This window comes from Macrobrachium nipponense, chromosome 1, assembly GCF_015104395.2.
Source record: "Macrobrachium nipponense isolate FS-2020 chromosome 1, ASM1510439v2, whole genome shotgun sequence".
NCBI lineage: Eukaryota > Metazoa > Arthropoda > Malacostraca > Decapoda > Palaemonidae > Macrobrachium > Macrobrachium nipponense.
Window position 1 is genome coordinate 117823555 of NC_087200.1, and position 24373 is coordinate 117847927.

The 24373-nt window shown below is 32.3% G+C and overlaps 1 protein-coding gene across 2 annotated transcripts in view; it reads left to right on the plus strand.

The window, feature by feature from the left end:
- Window positions 1-699: 699 nt before the first annotated feature.
- The window catches only part of LOC135219579 (uncharacterized), a 331388-nt gene continuing 307714 nt past the window's right edge, over window positions 700-24373 (plus strand). The window contains exon 1 of one of the 2 annotated variants that reach the window (XM_064256461.1): window positions 700-940. In XM_064256461.1, coding sequence (XP_064112531.1) covers window positions 710-940 — 231 coding nt within the window. In that variant the 5' untranslated portion in view covers window positions 700-709. The remainder of the gene's footprint in view (window positions 941-24373) is intronic. The other variant, XM_064256463.1, reaches the window with a different exon arrangement.

The following is a 24373-nucleotide window of genomic DNA, read 5'->3' on the forward strand; positions in this document are numbered from 1 at the left end:
AATAAAACAAATAACAAGTCGGCAAAAGTGATGTCCAAAATTTGCGAAATAACACTTTCTGCTTATGCAATCAAATAATGTGCACATTTTGAACCCAACTTTGTTAATTTACAAGAAAAAGTGCCAGATTATTTTTGTTCTAGCAACTAATGGCAATGAAAATGTCCTTTGTACTCAATTAGTGGAGATCTTGAGAATGTAAACAATATCAAATGCAAATGGCATATGATGACCATGTAGATATTCTGTAATACAGTACCAATATGATAAAAATACAGTAATAGGTTGTAGCAAGCAAACCAACTTTTATTTGAATCTGCATTATTTTAAATATGTTTGTACTGTCTAACTTTTGTAAATGTTTAATTTTTGGTACTATATACTACATACAACGATATATTGGATTTTCTTTTATAAAGGTGTAGGCTCAGAAGCTTTAATCCATTACATCGGTGAGCTACTGTATACTAATGTGATGTATTTGTTTTGTCAGTTGATTCAGAAACATCAGCAACCAACAGTCATATCTTCAATTTTTGGGACCTGGCAGTTCTAGAAAGGAGTGGTTATGATTACATTATACAGCTTATTATCATCACCGTGCAGCACAAATTTTTCATAGGTTACTCAAAACAGGAGGTTGTCATTCAAGATTATTTTTTAATTGATAAGTTTTATTAATGTCTTTTGCAGGGATCTAGATATAAATATGAAAAAATTCAAAGAGGAAATGTCAGTAGTTCAGATTGCAAAGCAAAAGGAATTTGAGCAAAGGCAACAAGAGTTTCAGCAGAGCCGGGAGCAAGAAAGACTTCAGGAGCAGCAGCTGTGGCCAAAGAATCAAGGGTACCGTGAATCACAACAGCAACAGAATTGGCAAAGTCCACAGAGTTGCATTATTAGCAGTGTTTCACCCCGTTCCTGTATTCCCATGAGTCCGGTTAGTGTTTACTTTGCCATCTTACTTTTTTCAGTTATAGCTGGTGCTGACAAAACTGTCAAATAGTCACAGACCCATGTTTTATTGTCATGCAAACACATCATGGAGCTAAAATGAGTTGTGTAGTAAACCAAGTGAGTAGGTAATATCTGCGGTACTCTAGGTGTTAGGAAAAATCAGTGTAGCTTTACAGAAAATAAGTTTATTAACAGATAGTTTTAGGCTCAGCATGGTGTAAACCACTGTGTTCTCATTGTCAAGCAGTGTTATTTCATAGTTGTTAAGATAATCTGAGCATTCACCAGCTATTAATCCTTAAACACCGAGCCTCTATTTACAAAAGTGTCTCGTGTGCCGGCGGCGTTCGGGAGTTAGCGCTGAAGCGGAAAAAAAAGCTTTTTCAAAAAACCACAGCATGCTTAGTTTTTAAGATTAAGAGTTCATTTTTGGCTCCTTTTCTTTGTCATTTCCTGAAGTTTATTATGCAACCATCAGAAATGAAAAAAAAATCATTATCATATATGAATATTTGAATATGACAGTTTGAAAAAAATTTTCATATATAATTGTATACAAATCGTGCTGTGAGAAAAACGGTTAAAGCTAATGAGTTATTTTTTTTTCGTTGTATTGTACACTAAATTGCAATGATTTTGTTATATAACAATATGTAAAACGATCAAAGCAACACAGAGAAAATATTATCACAAAATGATGCATGAATTCGTAACACGTAGTGCGAGAAGAAAGAAATTCGCGCTTGCACGGCTTGGTAACACTTGTAAACAAAACAACAGCGTGATCCATGAACTCTCAGCATCCCTCAAGGGGCATGATTTAAAATCTTTCACAAACTAGGTCTATAACTATTTTTCCGCAAATATTTAAAAAAACTTTTAGTAGTCAACATACCATACGTCCACTTGGCACCCGACAGACAATTTTAGTCGACGTACAATACGTCCAGTTGGCGTTTAAGGGTTAACTTGTAGCTCTGACAAAGAGGTTATGTGCATGATGTAAGATTTATCCGCAGTTACTGAACATACTCCTCTTTATAAATATATTTTTATTAACCCTCTTACGCCAAAGCCCTAAAAATCAAAACCTCTCCCGTATGCCGGGGCCGGTTTGGAGTGAGCGCGGAAGCGGAAAAAATAATTTTTTCAAAAAATCACAGCGCGCTTACTTTTGAAGACTAAGAGTTAATTTTTGGCTCATTTTTTTGTCATTGCCTGAAGTCTAGTATGCAACCATCAGAAATGAAAAATAATATAATTATCATATGTAAATAATGCGATATATGGTAGCGAAAAAAAAATTCATACATAATTGTATTCAAATCACGCTGTGCAAAAAACGGTCAAAGCTAACGAGTTACTTTTTTTTTCGTTGTATTGTACACTAAATTGTAATCATTTTGATATATAATACATTGTAAAACAATAAAAGCAACACCGGAAAAATATTATCACAAAATAATGTATGAATTAGTAATGAGCGGACGTAAAAAAATGTTATTTTAAAAAATTCACCGTAAATCTAAATATTGTTCTAGAGACTTCCAATTTCTTTCAAAATGAAGACAAATGATTGAATGTTACTATAATGTAAGAGTTTTAGATTAGAATTGCAGATTTTGACCATTTCGGACGAGTTAAAGTTGACCGAATGTCAAAATTTTTATATATATATTATTTTATATGCACATATTTCGGAGATGGGAAAAGCTACAACCTTCAAGGAAAAAGTTTTTTCATAAATTCACCATAAATCGAAATATTGTGCTAGAGACGTCCAATTAGTTGCAAAATGAAGGCAAATGATTGAATATTACTATAATATAAGAGTTTTAGCTTACAATTGCGTTTTTTTACCATTTCGGTAGAGTCAAAGTTGACCGAAAAGGTTGAATTTTTTGCACTTATCGTTAGAGGCAAATTTCCGACCGAACGAAGGGATTTTTTTTCTATTTATCTGTGATTTATATGCAAATATTTCCAAAAAAGAGAAAAGCTACAACCTTCAATCATTTTTCGTTGTATTCTACATGAAATTGCGCACATTTTCATATATAAAACTTTATGTAACAGCTAATTTTAAATGGTGCAAACATTTCGACAATCGCATAAAAAAAATTTGATTTTTCGGAAAGACGTTACCGCGGGACGTCTGGGAAAAATTTATTGTTTTTTTTGGTTTTGTGTTTTTTTCATCTCACCATAAACGAAATATTGTGCTAGAGACTTCCAAAAGTCATTGCAAAGTGAAGGTAAATGATTGAATATTACTAGAATGTAAGAGTTTTAGCTTTACAATTGCTTTTTTCGACCATTTCGGTTAGAGTCAAAGTTGACCGAAGGTTGAATTTTTTGCACTTATCGTTATTTATATGAAAATATTTCAAAACTGATAAAAGCTACAATCATGAGTATTTTTTTGTTGTATTCTACATGAAATTGCACACATTTTCATATATAATACTTCATGTAAAGGATAATTTACAATGGTACAAAAATTATGTCAAAAGTGACAAAATAATTTTTGAGATGTGTCACTGATACTTTTTAGTGCGATAAGAAAGAAATTCGCGCTTGCGCACCTGCATAGCGATTGTAAACAAAACAACACCTTGATCCATGAACTCCCAGCATCCCCCAAGGCGTGTGATTCAAAAGTTTTCGGCTGGTAGGCCTATAAGTATTTTTCCGCGAATTTTTAAAAAACTTTTTTGAGTCGACGTATGATACGTCCATTTGGCATACAGGAGACATTTTGACTCGACGTTTGATACGTCCATTCGGCGTAAGAGGGTTAACAGCTGTGTAATGTATGTAGACTAAACTGATGAATTTCCTTGGGAAATTTCACTTAAACTGGTTCATCTGGATTATGGATGGTTGAACTCAAAAGGGAACATTTACCTTTTTAGCAAATATAAATAGTTTACAACACTCAAGTCGACTATGCAGATTATTTTTCAGTCAACTATGTAGAATATTTTTCATTTACTTTACTAGGTTTGTAAGATAGTGAAATAACAAAAACCACTGGGACCATTCTAAATATTATCATCCTAATTGTAGATGTTTTGGCCAAGGAGAGAGGAAGATAGAGCTCGTGCTACAATGAACTGTCCACTCTACTCAATTCTGGTAACTGCAGTTGCATTTCCAGGAAAAAGTTTTATATGTACTACATTATGGTTGTAGTATATGTATGTGACAGCATGAATGTTGTCAGCTATATAATATCAGAGAGTCAAGTTCAAAGGAATCTGTAAGAATTTTCCATGTAAATTTTTTATCAAAACCTTCTGTGATTTTAATTAGAATGCTTAATTTCAGTACGTACTATTATGCTTTTTACACAGTTTCATTTGTCTTGAAAATCTTGCATTTGGCATGCTAAGGAAAGCTTTATGGAATTATAGATATATCTAAATGCATAACATGGGAGTTCCGTAGGTTTTATGCATCATTCTTATTTGTAACTTATTTTACTTGTCATGTGTTACAACTTGACTAATTATGACTGGTGTTGTGCATAGTATATTGAATTTATTTGGAATGTTTTCAATAGAATAATTAGTCATTACTTCATTATATAAAATTAAAACAAATTCAGTGCAATGATAGATTATCTCAAAAGGAAAACATTTTATTGTTCTTATCTGGGTGGACCATTTGGAAACTGGACCTGTTCATTGCTGGATTACAGAAAATGCTGGACCAAAGAAGACATGTAAGGGAACCCTCACATAATCATTTGCTTATTCAACATAAATATTTCTACAAACATACTTGCACACCCACCCAATGTTTTCCTTTTTATGCATCATGTTAGGAAACGGGATGCACTTACAGTAGAGCTAACCTCTCTCTCTCTCTCTCTCTCCTCTCTTCTCTCTCCTCTCCTTCCGTCTCTCGTCTCTCTCGTCCTCTCTCTCAAGGTCTCTCTCTCTCTCTCTCTCTCTCTCTCTCTCTCTCTCTCTCTCTCTCTCTCTTAAATTATTTTTTATTGAAATTAATCTCTTTGGTACCTGGATCACCATTATCAGGTACTTGACAGAATCCAACACAACTGGACCAAGGCCCCAAAGATTTTTACGATAATTCGAATTTGTTATGGGTTCAGCAGTTAATACCAATACACAATATTTTGAAATATTTTTAAATTTCATGCGTGCCAGGTAGTAGTTCGGCTTGGGCTGTCATCTTTATCCATCTGAAAGTCATGCTAGCATGTCTGTGTTCCTTCCACCCCTTCCTAAGCTTCTGGTTAGGGAGAGATGTACAGATTCCAGGGCATACCCTTCAGCTTAAATCTCTCCCCAAGAATCTTGATGAAATTGGCCACAATAGTTGTCTCAGAACTCTTCCTGCCTCACAGCTGACATGCATTGTGTGGGGCTGAGATGCCCTTCTGCAGCTGGTTGTCTCTTCCTAGGCAGACTCAAACCACAAAATAAAGAAGGCGCTGAGAAGGTTCCTAGCTCAAACCAGGGTTTAACAAGGACACTTCGATGCAATTTAGAATCTGTTACAGTTTGCTTCTGTGGTGGATCCAATCCTGAAAGTATAATCTTTTAATGCCAGACATGTAATAACCAAAATGTAATCTTAACTTCCTGATTTCTTCATACTTGTCGATATGCTAGTCACTACAAAGCCTAAGATCCAAATAAAGAATTTCTGACGTCCAAGTAGGATTTGAACCTGCATTCAGTATATCAAAATGAGGTCACTTTAACCACCTAACCAAAAGAAGGATAAAAGATGATTAAAATCTATTGCTGCTGTTACCTATACCTTTTAAAGTCAGATACACTTATAAGAGCTGGCATAGACCCACCCTAACCATTCTAGCAAGTAGTTAATCTAAATGGTTTATTTTCTACCAGATACTACTCTCTTTCTCACACAGGAAATAGAGTTAGTGTCATATGTTTCCCTAGAAATTTTTTATTTTTGGCAAAATTTAGGTTTTTATGTTGTTTTTAGGAGTCTTCCAAATTTTTCTGGATTTCTCTTAACTTGAGACTTGCATGTTGGGAAGTTAATGTTTAGTTACATTACCTGTTTGTGTGTTTGGGGGGCAGGGTTTGTGTGTGTGTGTGTGTGTGTGTGTGTGTGTGTGCGCGCGCGCGCGTGTGTGCATGCGTGTGTTTGTGTGAAGCCACAAATAGAATGGATAGCAAGGTGGATTGTAAGATGCGCATACATACATAAGTTTGAAATAATTTGAAGACGACAAATGTAAGTGGGATGGAAGTGAGCAAAAAAAAAAAAATACAAAAATAGATTATTTACTATAACAGACGTTTGGCCATTTTTACTGTAGGTACTATTTTTTATGGTCACCACTTGTTTGTATTTGCCTTGCTTTGCCAAGCTACAAAAAATATACCTTATATATTACCAAAGAAGACCTCTGAATTCTGGCTAAACCCTTAATGGACAGATACCCTCATATGAGTAACAATAACAGGGTTTGAATGGTGGACGGATTACCGCCTGGTGAGGATCAATATTACACACCATCAATTTGGAGAAATTGGGCAGGAAAGAGGTTCTATTACTTCAATAGCCCCTAAATTTATTAATGACAACTTAGACTGGCTCAGCTCGCCGATTCTAGCTTTCTTATGATTCAGTTGTGTACTTTATATCAAGGGGACATGTAGTGCCTCATATTCTCACATGATATGTTTTCACATATTTGCTCATAAATATACCCAGTGATTGCTGTTAGTTTTAGTTCTTATCTTTAATGATAGTATGTTGGTTATACTTGTAATTTTGCAAAGAAAAATTTAAAGAAATATTAGAAAAAACATGCACTAAAATGAAAAAAGTTAGTGCATCTTCAATATAGTAAATTTATGTAAACATCTTGAAACAAATATACTCAGGATTTTATTATTGATTTTAGTTCTTATCTGTTATGATATTGTATGAGCTGTAATTATAATTTTACAAAATAAAATAGGATTGATTATTAGAAAAAACTTGTATAACTTGGTAAAATTTATGATTGTCGTAAAAGAGGCTCCACAAGGGGTTGTATATATTGTCATTTTCAACTTCTTGTAGAAGGGAGAATTTGTTTTGAATTTTTTCTTACACCATGTGTATTTGCATATCGTCCTCCTTCCATTGATGTTTTTTCTTGAAATGGATGACCTTATAGTTTGCCCAGTCTGAGATGCTGCATTTGTTTATTTTTAGCCTGGCTCTTAAATGGATAATACTTGCAGCATGTTTTAAAAGATTTTTGCAAAGGAATTATAAAATTACCTTAAACGCAGTATTAAGAATTTTATAATTAATCAGTTGTAACTAAAGTTACTTGTGATATGATCCTAGAAAGAATATTTTTGTGTAATAAGCTGAAGCTTTAGCTAAATAAAGTATCTGTTAACCCTTAAATGCCGACTGGACGTATTATACGTTGAACTAAAATTGTCTGTCGGGTGCTTAAGTGGACATACAGTACACCAATTACAAAAAGTTTTTTTAAAAATAGTTGTAGGCCTAGTTTGTGAAAAACATTAAATCGGATCACGCTGTTGTTTTGTTTACAAGCGTTACCCAGGTGTGCATGCGCGAATTGCTTTCTTCTCGCACTAGAAAGCATCAGCGACGCATCTCGGAAATTCTTTCGTCACTTTGTCGTAATTTTTGCACCGTTTTTTATTGGCCGTTACCCCTTAAACGCCGATTGGACGTATTTTACGACGACATTTTTTGTCTCTCGGATGCCGACTGGATGTATTTTATGTCGACATACAAAAGTTTTTTTAAAAATTCGCGGAAAAATACTTTGAGGCCTACCAGCCGAAAATTCTTGAATCACTCGCCTTGGGGGATGCTGGGAGTTCACGGATCAAGGTGTTGTTTTGTTTACAATCGTTACGCAGGCGCGCAAGCGCGAATTTCTTTCTTGCCGCACTAAAAAGTATCTGTGACACATCTCGGAAATTATTTCGTCACTTTGACATAATTTTTATACCATTTTAAAAGAGCCATAACATGGAGTATTATATATGAAAATGTGTGCATTTTTATGTAGAATACAACAAAAAAAATACTCATGATTGTAGCTTTTATCAGTTTTGAGATATTTTCATATAAATAACGATAATTGCCAAAATTTCAACCTTCGGTCAACTTTGACTCTACCGAAATGGTAAAAAAACGCAATTGTAAGCTAAAACTCTTATATTTTAGTAATATTCAATCATTTACCTTAATTTTGCAACTAATTGGAAGTCTCTAGCACAATATTTCTATTTATGGTGAATTAATGAAAAACTTTTTCCTTACGTCCGCGCGGTAACTCTTCCGAAAAAAAATCATACATGCGATTGTGGAATGTTTGCACTATTTTAAAATTAGCCGTTATATAAAGTTTTATATATGGAAATGTGCGCAATTTCATGCACAATACAACTAAAAACAACCCATGGTTGTAGCTTTTATCAGTTTTGAGTTATTTTCGTATAAAAAATGATAAGTGACAAATTTTCAACCTTTGGTCAACTTTGACTCTACAGAAATGGTCGAAAAACGCAATTGTAAGCTAAAACGCTTATATTCTAGTAATATTCAATCATTTATCTACATTTTGCAACAAATTGGAACTCTAGCACAGTATTTCGATTTATGGTGAATTTATGAAGAAAATAACATTTTCTTTACGTCCGCGCGGTAACTCTTTTGAAAAAATCATACGTGTGATTGTGGTAATGTTTGCACCATTTTAAATTAGCCGTTACATAAAGTTTTATATATGAAAATGTGTGCAATTTCATTTAGAATATAAGAAAAACTAATTGAAGGTTGTAGCTTTTCTCTTTTTGAAATATTTGCATATAAATCACGATAAATAAAAAAAAAAAACCACATTCGGTCAACTTTGACTCTACCGAAATGGTCGAAAAACGCAATTGTAAGCTAAAACTCTTACAGTCTAGTAATATTCAGTCATTTATCTTCATTTTGAAACAAATTCGAAGTCTCTAGCAAAACAATTAGATTTATAGTGAATTTTAAAAAAAATCTTTCCTTCCCCCCTCGCGCGGATTCTCCGCCACAAATCTCCGAAATGCGTACGTCCCATTCTCGGAATATTTGCTCCGTTTCATATTAGGCTTTTCATAGAGTTTTATATATGAAAATGTGCGCAATTTCATGTAGAATAAAACGAAAAATATTTGAAGGTAGTAGCTTTTCTTATTTCCGAAATAATTGCATATAAAAAATATATATATAAAAATTCGGCATTCGGTCAATTTTAACTCGTCAGATATGGTCAAAAACTGCAATTGTAAGCTAATATTCTTACAGTATAGTAATATTCAATCATTTGTCTTCATTTTGAAAGAAATTTGGAAGTCTCTAGGGACAATATTTAGATTTTATGGTGAATTTTTGAAAAAGAAAAAAAATATTTGTTTTTACGTAACGCGTGTTACGAATTCATGCATTATTTTGTGATAATATTTTATCTGTGTTGCTTTTATAGTTTTACAATGTTTTATATACCAAAATGATCGCAATTTAGTGTACATTACAACGAAAAAACTTGTTACGTTTAACCGTTTTGCGCACAGTGCGATTTGAATACAATTATATATGAAATTTCGTTTTTGCGCTATCATATATCGCATTATTTATATATGATAATGATAATTTTTTTCATTTCTGATGGTTGCATACTAAACTTCAGCGAATGACAAAAAGAGGAGCTGAAAATGAACTCTTAATCTTGAAAACTAAGCGCGCTGTGATTTTTTGAAAAAAATATTTTTTCCACTTCCGTGCTCACTCTGAAACACCTCCGGCACACGGGAGACAATTTTTTTTTTACCGCTTCGGCGTTTAAGGGTTATATGTAGTTTTATATATGAAAATGTGCCCAATTTCATGTACAATACAAAAAAAAAACAACGCATGGTTGTAGCTTTTATTAGTTATGAAATATTTTCATATAATCACGATAAGTGCTAAAATTTTCAACCTTCGGTTCAACTTTGACTCGACCGAAATGGTCAAAAATGTAATTGCAAGCTAAAACTCTTACATTCTAGTAATATTCAATCATTTACCTTCATTTTGCAACAGACAGAAGGTCTCTAGCAAAATATTTTTTATTTATGCGGTATCCTAAAAATCTCAGAACTTCTTTAGTCACCTTGTTGTAATTTTTGCACCGTTTTCTATTAGTCATTACATAAAGTTTTATATATGAAAATGTGTGCAATTTCATGTAGAACACAACAAAAAATAACTCATGGTTGTAGCTTTTATCACTTTTCAAATATTTTTCATATAAATCACGAATTGCCAAAATTTCAACCTTCGGTCAACCTTGACTCGACCGAAATGGTAAAAAAAACGCAATTGCAAGCTAAAACTCTTACATTCTAGTGACATTCAATCATTTACCTTCAATTTGCAACAAACAGAAAATCTCTAGCACAATATTTCGATTTATGGTGAATTTTTGAAAAGAACTTTTTCCTTACCTCCGCGCACGGTAACTCTGCTGAAAATCTTAGAATTTCTTTAGTCACCTTGTCGTAATTTTCGCACCGTTTTCTATTAGGCATTACATAAAGTGTTATACATGAAAATGTGCACAATTTCATGTAGAATACAGTGTTCCCCCCGTATTTGCGGGGGATGTGTACCAGACACCCCCGCGAATAGTTAAAACCACCACTAAAAATGCTTATAGCTGCCTATCTTGAAAGTTCAGATGCCAAATGTATACCTTTAACCCTTTACTGCCGACTGGACGTATTTTACGTCGACATTTTTTGTCTCTTGGTGCCGACTGGACGTATTTTACGTCGACTTACAAAAGTTTTTTTTTAAATTCGCGGAAAAATACTTATAGGCCTACCAGCCTAAAACTTTTGAATCACGCGGCTTTGGGGATGCTGGGAGTTCACGGATCAAGGTGTTGTTTTGTTTACAATCGTTACGCAAGCGCGAATTTCTTTCTTGCCACACTAAAAAGTATCTGTGACACATCTCGGAAATTATTTCGTCACTTTGACATAATTTTTGTACCATTGTAAATTAGCCGTTACATGAAGTATTATATATGAAAATGTGCGCATTTTTATGTAGAATACAACAAAAAAATACTCATGATTGTAGCTTTTATCAGTTTTGAGATATTTTCATATAAATAATGATAATTGCCAAAATTTCAACCTTCGGTTAACTTTGACTCTACTGAAATGGTCAAAAAAACGCTATTGTAAGCTAAAACTCTTATATTTTAGTAATATTCAATCATTTACCTTAATTTTGCAACTAATTGGAAGTCTCAAGCACAATATGTCGATTTATGGTGAATTTATGAAAAAACTTTTTCCTTACGTCCGCGCGGTAACTCTTCCTAAAAAAATCATACATGTGATTGTAATGTTTGCACCATTTTAAAATTAGCCGTTATATAAAGTTTTATATATGGAAATGTGCGCAATTTCATGCACAATACAACTAAAAACAACCCATGGTTGTAGCTTTTATCAGTTTTGAAATATTTTCATATATATAACAATAAGTGCCAAAATTTCAACCTTTGTTCAACTTTGACTCTACCGAAATGGTCGAAAAACGCAATTGTAAGCTAAAACGCTTATATTCTAGTAATATTCAAGCATTTACCTTCATTTTGCAACAAATTGGAAGTCTCTAGCACAATATTTCGATTTATGGTGAATTTATGAAAAAAATAACATTTTCTTTATGTGGGCGCGGTAACTCTTCCGAAAACACGTACGGTCAACTTTGACTCTTACCGAAAATGGTCGTAAAATAACAAAAACGCAAATTGTAAGTAAACTAAACTTTACAGTCTAGTAATATTCAGTCATTTATCTTCATCTTGAAACAAATTTGAAGTCTCTAGCACAATATTTAGATTTATGGTGAATTTAAAAAAAAATCTTTCCTTCACTCCGCGCGTGGATTCTCCGCCACAAATCTCCGAAATGCGTACGTCCCATTCTCGGAATATTTGCTCCGTTTCATATTAGGCATTTTAAAATTAGCCGTTATATAAAGTTTTATATATGGAAATGTGCGCAATTTCATGCACAATACAACTAAAAACAACACATGATTGTAGCTTTTATCAGTTTTGAGATATTTTCATATAAATAACGATAATTGCCAAAATTTCAACCTTTGGTCAACTTTGACTACCGAAATGGTCTAAAAACGCAATTGTAAGCTAAAACGCTTATATTCTAGTAATATTCAAGCATTTACCTTCATTTTGCAACAAATTGGAAGTCTCTAGCACAATATTTCGATTTATGGTGAATTTATGAAAAAAATAACATTTTCTTTATGTCTGCGCAGTAACTCTTCCGAAAACACATTCGGTCAACTTTGACTCTACCGAAATGGTCGAAAAACGCAATTGTAAGCTAAAACTCTTACAGTCTAGTAATATTCAGTCATTTATCTTCATCTTGAAACAAATTTGAAGTCTCTAGCACAATATTTAGATTATGGTGAATTTAAAAAAAAATCTTTCCTTCCTCCACGCGCGGATTTCCTCCGCCACAAATCTCCGAAATGCGTACGTCCCATTCTCGGAATATTTGCTTCGTTTCATATTAGGCATTTCATATAGTTTTATATATGAAAATGTGCGCAATTTTATGTAGAATAAAACGAAAAATATTTGAATGTTGCAGCTTTTCTTATTTCCGAAATAATTGCATATAGATTTATGGTGAATTTTTGAAAAAAATATTTGTTTACATCCGTGCGTTACGAATTCATGCATTATTTTGTGATAATATTTTTTCTGTGTTGCTTTTATCGTTTTACAATGTGTTATATACCAAAATGATTGCAATTTAGTTTATATTACAACGAAAAAAAGTAACTTGTTACCTTTAACCGTTTTGTGCACAGCGCGATTTGAATACAATTATATATGAAATTTTGTTTTTGCGCTATCATATATCGCATTATTTATATATGATAATGATAATTTTTTTCATTTCTGATGGTTGCATACTAAACTTCAGCCAATGACAAAAAAAGGAGCCAAAAATGAATTCTTAATCTTGAAAACTAATTGCGCTGTGATTTTTTGAAAAAAATATTTTTTCTGCTTCCGCGCTCACTCTGAAACACCACCGGCACACGGGAGACAATTTTTTTTTTTGCCGCTTCGGCGTTTAAGGGTTAATAACATCCTACTTCAAATATACCTAAAATTACTAACCTATTACTGCATTAATCTTTGAGGTTATATATCAATATCATTTTAAAGTCATCTTAAACATTTTACCATTAAAAATATATACCTACAGTAAATAACAGAGAGAGATAGAGAGAGAGAGAAAAATATATACCTACAGTAAATCATAGAGAGAGAGAGAGAGAGAGAGAGACAGAGACAGAGACAGACACCAATGAATGGCAACATCATATATTTGACCCTCAAGAGTGAAATTATAATTATTTCTGAGACTGAGAGAATAATAATAGAGGAAGAGAGAGAATAACTCCCAGACTCCGCTTCCTCCCCTCCACCAATTCGTATATCAAACTCATTTACTCCCCCACCCCATGTTCCTCCAAGTGGATAAAAAGACTGGGAATCGCTATTTTTAATTAATCTTCTTAATATATTTAAAATTAGTTATAAGGTAAATCATTTATTTACACTACAAAACAAATAAACATACGTGAGAGAGAGAGAGAGAGAGAGCGAGAGAGAGAGAGAGAGAGAATGAATGTTATTGTTACTGTTTAATCTCATTAAACGTAATATTATTTGTAAACTAGTACTGTATATTATTTTACCACTAGCGCATGCCTAGTATCTTGTGTGGAGAGAGAGAGAGAGAGAGAGAGAGAGAGAGAGAGAGAGAGAGAGAGAGAGAGAGAGGGTTGTCCTTATTTAAAAGAGTGAAATGGATAGATTATTGTTCTTCTTTAAAATACTATCACATGTGGATTTTGAGATTAGTTATATTATTATTATTATTATTATTATTATTATTATTATTATTATTATTATGTGAAAATATTAATAAACATACACATGTACCATAGAAATTATCTCATATAAATCAGCAAAAGAGAAAGAGAGAGAGAATTTCAATAATCCGTAGATGGCAACACTCGATTTGATAGTTGGAACCCAAGACACGGGGTTACATAATTCTTTTTATTTATAAACTAAAATCTTGCTAATTCACTTCAGTATTTTCTTGGATGAATTTATATTATTGCTGTTTACATTAATATTGATATTTGAAAATTAGTAAATCATCATCTAAAAAACATACATCGCTTTAAGAGAGAGAGAGAGAGATTATCGTACTATTTGTAAAATACTTTCACATATGATTTTTGTAATTACAGTTATTATTATTATTATTATTATTATTATTGTTATTTGAAAATATTAATAAACATATTACGCATATATGTACCATAAAAATCTTCATCAGTGAGAGGAGAGAGAGAGAGAGAGAGAGAGGGAGAGAGAGACGAGAGAGAGAGAGAGAGGAGAGAGAGGGGGGGGGGGGGGGTTGGAAATTTCATGCCCACAACAAATCAGCTCCTTCCCCCTCCTGTCACTTAACTTGATACGTATATCTGAGGTTTAGTACCTGGAGTTAGAGAAAGAATCTGACTGGGATATCCTTCATTCTTCCATAATTTTTTAAATTTATAAGCTAAAATCTTACTAATTCACTATGGTATTTTCTATAATGAATTGATATTATTGCTGTATAAATTAATATTGATATTTGAAAATAGTAAATCATTTATTTATCATACAAAAAAACATACATCTTTGTAGTAGAGAGAGAGAGAGAATTATTATTTTTATTATGTGATATTTAAACTTATTAAACTTACTGATACAGTATTAATCAAAATTAATATTTGAAAATTAGTAAATAATTTTTGTTTCATAAAAATGTATTTAGTCATGAAAATAAACATCAAAATACACTAATTAGTGATTATTTTCCTCGGAAAATTCCGCGAATACTTTCTAGATAGGTTCCAAAGAAAAATCCGCGAATGTGTGAGTCCGCGAATACGGGGGGAACACTGTACAACAAAAAATAATCCATGGTTGTAGCTTTTATCACTTTTCAAATATTTTCTTATAAATCGCAATAAGTGCCAACATTTAAACCTATAGTCAGTCAACTTTGACTCGACCGAAATGGTCGAAAAATGCAATTGTAAGCTAAAACTCTTACATTCTAGTAACATTCAATCATTTACCTTAATTTTGCAACAAATTGGAAGTCTCTAGCACAATATTTTGATTTATAGTGAATTTAAAAAAAACTTTTTCCTTACATCCGCGCTGTAACTCAGCCAAAACTTCAGAAATTCTTTCGTCACTTTGTCGTAATGTTTGCACCGTTTTATATTAGCCGTTACATTAAGTTTTATATATGAAAATGTGCGCAATGTCATTAAAATACAGCTAAAAATAACTCATGGTTTTAGCTTTTATCAGTTTTGAAATATTTTCATATAAATCACGATAAATAGAAAAAATTTGACCTTCGGCCAACTTTAAATCGACCGAAATGGTCGAAAACTGCAATTGTAAGCTAAAACACTTACAGTCTACTAATATCCAATCAATTACCTTCATTTTGCAACAGACGGGAAGTTTCTAGCACAATATTTTGATTTATGGTGAATTAAAAAAAAAAAAAAAAAAAATTTACGTCCACACATTACGAATTCATGCATCATTTTGCGATAATATATTCTCTGTGTTGCTTTGATCGTCTTACAATTTGTTATATGCCAAAATCATTGCAATTTAGTGTACAATACAACGAAAAAAAAATTAACTCATTAGCTTTAACCGTTTTGCTCACAGCACGATTTGTATACAATTATATATGAAATTTTTTTGCTTGTCATATATTCCAATATTTATATATGATAAAGATATTTTTTTCATTTCTGATGGTTGCATACTAAACTTCAGGCAGTGACAACAAAAGTAGCCAAAAATGAACTCTAAATCTTAAAAACTAAGTGTGCAGTGATTTTTTGAAAAAATATATTTTTCTGCTCTGGCGCTAACTCCCGAACGCCGCCAGTACACGACAGACACTTTGGTAAATAGAGGCTCGGCGTTTAAGGGTTAAGAAGAGATCATTTTTCTAAAATATCGTGGATATCCAAAATGTTCCCAGTATATAGCCAAGGAGTGAGTCATCAATGGTAAGGTTCCTTTGCACATAATTGTTTTGGCTTCCATTGGCCCTCAGATGGTGTTTCTGATTTGATATTTGTGGCTTCCAGAACCAGTACCTTGCATGTCCAAATTACTGTTATGTACATCAGTACTACTTCAATGCACTCAATGTTCAAAGTATGGGCACATACAAAAATTGCCACAATAAAGCAGTATGCGGAGTGTGTGCATCTGACACCCATACTACTAATTAGAAATGTAAATTCCCTAAATACTGTGGATAATCCCATTACGCCAAATCTAAGGAATGCTCCTTTTATCAATACAACACAAAGCTCCAGTTGTTGATAAATAGAACAGGAATGTCAGTCAAAAGAAGCTAGACTTGAGCTAAAAGTAAGAGGAGTCAGTAATCCATCTAAAAACCACTCTTTCACGAATGTAACTAAAAATCTAAATAACGATCACATCAATAACAAACAACAAGATAATATGAGCATTCAAACTAATTCTCATATCAATAATACTGAACCCCAAAACAAGCATGATGATATATCCACCAGTACCACTACTAACATTGAAGATTCAGATATCCATGGAAAAGAACTTCCAATGGAAGAGGAATCAAATAATAATAATAATCGAACTGACAAAAAGAATAGAATACTGGAACGAACCTCACCTAAGGGAAAAAAAGTGACTATTGGAAATTACAATCAATCCAAAGAAACCCCAACTACACCAGGAGAACATTTTAAAAAAGATATCCTCATCACAAGTGGAAATGCACAATTACCCTCAATCCCAATCAAACAGCAACATCTGGACAGTAAAGAATCAATCAATCACTCTCTACAATTCCAAACAGATAATAGTAATGAAAATCATACCATTAAACCAAACCAAAATATAACTATCACTCCCCAACCATACACAAGACTGAAATATTCCACTATTAACCCTTAAACGCCCCAGGGGTATAATAAAAATCGTCATCCGAATGCCTAGGGGGTCTTGGAGTGAGTGCCGAAGCGGAAATTTTTTTTTTTTTCAAAAAATCACAGCGCGCTTACTTTTCAAGATTAAGAGTTCATTTTTGGCTCCTTTTTTTGTCATTGCCTGAAGTTTAGTATGCAACCATCAGAAATTTAAAAAAAATATCATTATCATATATAAATAATGCGATATATGATAGCGCGAAAACAAAATTTCATATATAATTGTATTCAAATCGCGCTGTGAGCAAAACGGTTAAAGCTAATGAGTTCATTTTGTTTTCGTTGTATTGTACACTAAATTGCAATCATTTTGGTATATAACACATTGTAAAACAATCGAAGCAACACAGAGAAAATAATATCACAATATGATGCATGAATTCGTAACGCTCTGATGTCAAAAAATTTTTTTTTCAAAAATTCACCATATATCTAAATATTTTTCTAGAGAATTCCAATTTGTTTCAAAATGAAGATAAATGATTCAATATTACTATACTGTAAGAGTTTTAGCTTACAATTGCAGTTTTCGACCATTTCAGACGAGTTTAAGTTAACCGAATATCGAATTTTGTTTATATATTTTTTTTATATACAAATATTTCAAAAATGAGAAAAGCTACAACTTTAATTATTTATTGTTGTATTTTACATGAAATTGCGCACATTTTCATAAATAAAACTATGAAACGGAGCAAATATTCCAAGAATGCGACGTACGCATTTCGGAGATTTGCAGCGGAGAATCGGCGCGCAGAGGGAAGGAAAGTTATTTTTTAAAATTCACCATAAATCTAAATATTGTGCTAAAGACTTTGGATTTGTTTCAAAATGAAGATAAATGACTGAATATTACTAGACTGTAAGAGTTTTAGCTTACAATTGCGTTTTTTTGACCATTTCGGTAGAGTCAGATTTGACCGAACGTGGTTTTTTTTCTATTTATCGTGATTTATATGCAAATATTTCGAAAATGAGAAAAGCAACAACCTTCAATTATTTTTTGTTGTATTTTACTTAAATTGCGCACATTTTCATATATAAAACTTTATGCAACGGCTAATTTAAAATGGTGCAAACATTACGACAATCGCACGTATGATTTTTTCAGAAGAGTTACCGCGCGGACGTAAGGAAAATGTTTTTTTTTTTATATAAATTCACCATAAATCGAAATATTGTGCTAGAGACTTCCAATTTGTTGCAAAATAAAGGTAAATGATTGAATATTACTAGAATGTAAGAGTTTTAGCTTACAATTGCATTTTTCGACTATTTCGGTAGAGTCAAAGTTGCCCAAAGGTTGAAATTTTGGCACTTATCATTATTTATATGAAAATATTTCAAAACTGATAAAAGCTACAACCTTGGGTTGTTTTTAGTTGTATTGTGCATGAAATTGCGCACATTTCCATATATAAAACTTTATGTAACGGCTAATTTAAAATGGTGCAAACATTATGACAATTGCACATATGATTTTTTCGGAAGAGTTACCGCGCGTACGTAAGGAAAAAGTTTTTTCATTAATTCACCATAAATCGAAATATTGTGCTAGAGACTTCCAATTTGTTGCAAAATGAAGGTAAATGATTGAATATTACTAAAATATAAGAGTTTTAGCTTACAATTGCGTTTTTCGACCATTTCAATAGAGTCAAAGTTAACCAAAGGTTGAAATTTTGGCACTTATCGTTATTTATATGAAAATATTTCAAAACTGATAAAAGCTATAATCATGAGTATTTTGTGGTTGTATTCTACATGAAAATGCACACATTTCCATATATAATACTCCATGTAATGGCTAATTTAAAATGGTCCAAAAATTATGTCAAAGTGATGAAATAATTTACGAGATGTGTCACTGATACTTTTTAGTGCGATAAGAAAGAAATTCGCGCTTGCGCGCATGGGTAACAATTGTAAACAAAACAACACCTTGATCTGTGAACTCCCAGCATCCCCCAAGGCGTGATTCAAAAGTTTTTGGCTGGTAGGCCTACAAGTATTTTTCCGCAAATTTTTAAAAAAACTTTTTTTATGTCGACGTAAATTAGGTCCGGTCGGCACCCAAAAGACAATTTATCTCCACGTAAAATACGTCCAATAGGCGTTTAAGGGTTAACAATTGAGTAAATAACCCCTCAAACCAACATTCCTTATCACTACAGAAAAGGACCAATAGAATTACAAAACCAGAAATTTCTAAAGCTAGAAGATCAAATACTTCTGAACCAATAACAAATATCACCAAACATGCTTCGGCTTAAGGTTGCAATGAGTGCTTCATAGGTACATATAACCAACTAACCAACAAGACAGAGGACACAATACAAAATTGTATAGACAATTTCATTAAATTAAGGAAATGCCTTTTAACACACCAATATAAGAACGAATTATGTTCTGAATCCTTAAAATACAAAAAAGAAATTATAGATTAAAAAATAGACATTAATATTCAATTATGAAAAGCAAACAACTGGTGAATCTAATAACCAACTTACAAATACAACAATGCAAAAACCACGAATAAATTCAAATGCATATAAACTTTGAGACAAAGGTAAATTGGCAATCAGTTTACAGTATTTAACACTAATTCCTCCCAATAATGGAATAAAAGATTATTCAATGGAATATAAATGGCCTCTTAACCCAACTACATTTAGATGAATTACAAAGAATCCTATGAGACCGCAAACTAATATGTATATGCCTAAAACACATAGGATCTAACTCCACAAACTTTTGGCAGTACAAAAGTGCTTGTTACTCACCAACTGATAGTGGAAAACTAGGCACAGCAATATATGTTCATTACAGTATCACCTATAAACTTTTAAACATACCATCACTATTATATCAGATAACAGCTATCAAATTATACATGCTGGATGAAAATATGATCTCAATTTGTAACTTATACAACCAACCAAATTTTAGTTCGAATTCCAGTAATCTATCAGCATTAATTAATAATCTACTTGAATCCCTACTTATAGTAGGAGATTTTAACACTAATAGTCCCCTTTGGGATTACTGTCACCCTGCTGATGCACCAGGAACAAACATAGAGAAATACGTATATTGGAGCATGACCTATGCTGCCTAAATGAAAGTGATGTGCCAACTTACTACTCCAATACCCATTTAACCTTTTCTTCAGTAGATATCTCGCTGTGCTTAGTCGACTTAGCTGAAAGACTTCAGTGGAATGTCTTGGATGACTCGTATACCAGTGACCGCTTCCCCATAGTCCTTAATTATTTAAATAATAATTTAATATTGCTACCTGTAAAATGTAATATCCAAAAAGCATATTGGGACATTTACAATCCGGATACCAGAAATATACCACCATTTTCTCATAACCAAAACCACAGTATGATATGTGAATTCTTCACAGATTTCATGATAAATGCTGCTAATAAAAGCATACCTAAAACAAGGCCAAACCCAAATAAATCGCCTGTCCCATGGTGGACTCCAACCTTAGTAGCAACTTTAAGCTTAGTCAAACACGTATTAAGTCGAAATCTTAGCAGACTAAAGACACAGCTCAAAGCCCTCAACAAATTGCCCAACCATACAAATATACTAAACAAGATAGTGGTCATCAACATAACAATCAATTATATTAAACTTTTATATAACCAATATAATGCCAAGTTTCGAAAACTTGTAATATCTGAGAAAATATTATCAAGGAAAAATTATGTATTATGCTTGTCAACAAATACAAATATGAAAGATATTTGGCAAAAAATAAGGAAAATTAGTGAAAAATTCATAAGACACCCAAGAAGTGCAATAAACCAAAATGGGAAACTATCATGACCCATATGAAATCTGGAAAATAATAGGGAATCTCTGAAAACATAAGTGCCTACTCTAGTCTAAATGAACATTTTCAAAGTATAAGAACACAGGGAAAAAATACTATACTTCATTTTGAAACTATTGGAGATCTAGAATATAATTATGCATTTAATATGAATGAATTAAACAATGCTCTAGATTCATGTCATCCATCAGCCCAAGGCTATGATAAAATATCATTTGAAATGATACCAAGACTATCCCCCATTGCCAAATCATATTTACTAAATGGAAACATGCTATCATTATCCCAATAAACAAACCTAGAAAAGACTCAAGCAATCCATCCAATTATAGACCTATATCTTTGACAAGCTGTCTATGTAAAATGCTAGAAAAATGTTTAATTCACAACTAACATATGTCATAACTAAAAATCAACTCTAACACCAATGCAATCAGGATCAGTAGCTGGCTGATCAACCCTTGAACCACTAACTTGCCTAGAAGACCATATCAAAAAAGGATTTGATCAGAAAAAATTAACAGTAGCAATATTTTTTGACATAGAAAAAGCAAATGATACAACATGGAGACACAATATCATTCAAAAACTTCACTCTGAAGGTATAAGAGACCATTAGGACTTTTATTTACAAATTCTTTTGTCTTTTTTAGAACAAAAATTTTTAGATTGTTGTCCGTCGTCCTTTAAACCATCGTTTTGCGGAAGTTATGTAGACAATACCTTTGCTCTTTATCAGTATCAGTGGCAGGCCACTCAGTTTTTAGATTTTCTTAATCAGCAACACCGTAACATTAATTTCACTATGGAATTGGAGAAAGATAATCGTTTACCATTTTTAGATGTTTTAATCACGAGAGTTAATTCTGTTTTTACTACCTCTGTTTACAGAAAGAAAACTTATACAGGTCTTGCAAATAATTTCTACAATGTTTGTCAAACCAGTTTTAAATTGAATACCATCTATACATAGGGCTCTTAGATACTCGCCCAGTTGGGCTATATTTCATAAGGAGATTGAATTTTTAACTACTTTGTTGAACTTTCAACAAAATTAATTTCCCAAGGATCTAGTTTTTAGCATTGTTAACAAACTTTTAACTAGTTATTTTCATCCTGCAACACCTATTTTTAATGTTTTGAAAAAACATGTATGCTTCAATCCTTTATATTTTTAATTCCAAATTTTCACATAGACTGAAACAAATTATTGAAAGAGAAATACCATGCATTAATTTAAGATTGATATCAAATAATCCCTGTAAAATTGGCTCCTTGTTTGGCTTCAAGGACCATCTGCAGTCCTTCTTGAGATCCAATTTGGTCTTATAAGTTTACATGCCCAGAATGTCCTGGTACTTATATTGGATCAATGAAAAGGTTGTTGCAGATGTGTTATTCCAGTCACTTAGGGCTTAGTTTTAGAACGGGGCAAAGATTGAGCAGACCTGAACATTTGAATATTAAAAAATCATGCTATCAATTGTAAAATTGAGGTCAAGAAGTAGCACTTTACCTTATTAGGGTATTCTAAGGATGCAGATTATCTGACTACCTCAGAGTCATTATATATTAAAAGACTCGTTCCATCGTTAAACGGTGGTTGCTCATCTGCTTGACTATATCTAGCATAGTCGTCTTTGGGAGTTTGTGTTCCATTTTTGGTCACTGTATCTTCTTCCATTGTACCTGAAGGTTGGTGTAACAGCAGCTGTTTTTACTTTGCTTTTTTTTTGGGGGGAGGGGGTCTTTTAATGTTTTTTATTGTCATTTTAAGAATCCTGTGTATTTTTAGTTTTTTTAATGTTATTTTGTTATTTTGCAGATTAATGATGCACATAGTCATGTGCGAAATGTTTCTCCATGAATAAATCTTATAAAACATCCATGTATCTTCAGCTTTCCTGAATTGACGTTTGAGGTTCATACTGCAGATAGTGTGTGTGTGTGTGTGTGTGTATATATATATATATATATATATATATATATATATATATATATATATATATATATATATATATAATATTAACCCTCTTACGCCGAAGGGGTATAATAAAAATCGTCTCCCGTAGGCCGAAGTGGTCTCGGAGTGAGCGCCAAAGCGGAAAAAATATTTTAAAAAAATCACAGCGTGCATAGTTTTCAAGATTAAGTGTTCATTTTTGGCTCCTTTTTTTGTCATTGCCTGAGGTTTCGTATGCAACAATCAGAAATGAAAAAATATTATTATCATATATAGATAATGCGATATATGATAGTGCGAAAACAAAATTTCATATATAATTTTATTCAAATCGTGCTGTTAGCAAAACGGTTAAAGCTAACAGGTTAATTTATTTTTCGTTGTATTGTATACTAAATTGCAATCAATTTGGTATATAACACTTTGTAAAATGATCAAAGCAACACAAAGAAAATATTATCACAAAATGATGCATGGATTCGTATCGCACAGACGTAAAAAAATTTTTTTTTTCAAAAATTCACCATAAATCTAAATATTGTTCTAGAGACTTGCAATTTGTTTCAAAATGAAGATAAATGATTGAATATTACTATACTGTAAGAGTTTTAGCTTACAATTGCAGTTTTCAACCATTTCGGACGAGTTAAAATTAACCGAATATCAAATTTTTTGTATATATTTTTTATATGCAAATATTTCAAAAATGAGAAAAGCTACTACCTTCAATTATTTTTTGTTGTATTCTACATGAAATTGTGCACATTTTCATATACAAAACTCTATGAAACGGAGCAATTATTACGAGAATGTGACGTACACATTTCGGAGATTTGCTGCAAAGAATCCGCGCGCGGAGGGAAGGAAAGTTTTTTTTTTTTTCAAATTCACCATAAATCTAAATATTGTGCTAGGGACTTCGAATATGTTTCAAAATGAAGATAAATGACTGAATATTACTAGACTGTAAGAGTTTTAGCTTACAATTGCGCTTTTCGACTATTTCGGTAGAGTCAAAGTTGACCGAACGTGGATTTTTTCTATTTATCGTGATTTATATGCAAATATTTCGAAAATGAGAAAAGCTACAACCTTCAATTATTTATTGTTGTATTGTATATGAAACTGCGCACATTTATATATATGAAACTTTATGTAACGGCTAATTTAAAATGGTACAAACATTACGACAATCGCACAAAAACATTTTGATTTTTTCAGAAGAGTTACCGCACGGACGTAAGGAAAAATTTTTTTTTATATATATATAAATTCACCTTAAATCAAAATATTGTGCTAGAAACTTCCAATTTGTTGCAAAATGAAGGTAAATGATTGAAGAGTTTTAGCTTACAATTGCGTTTTTCGACCATTTCGGTAGTCAA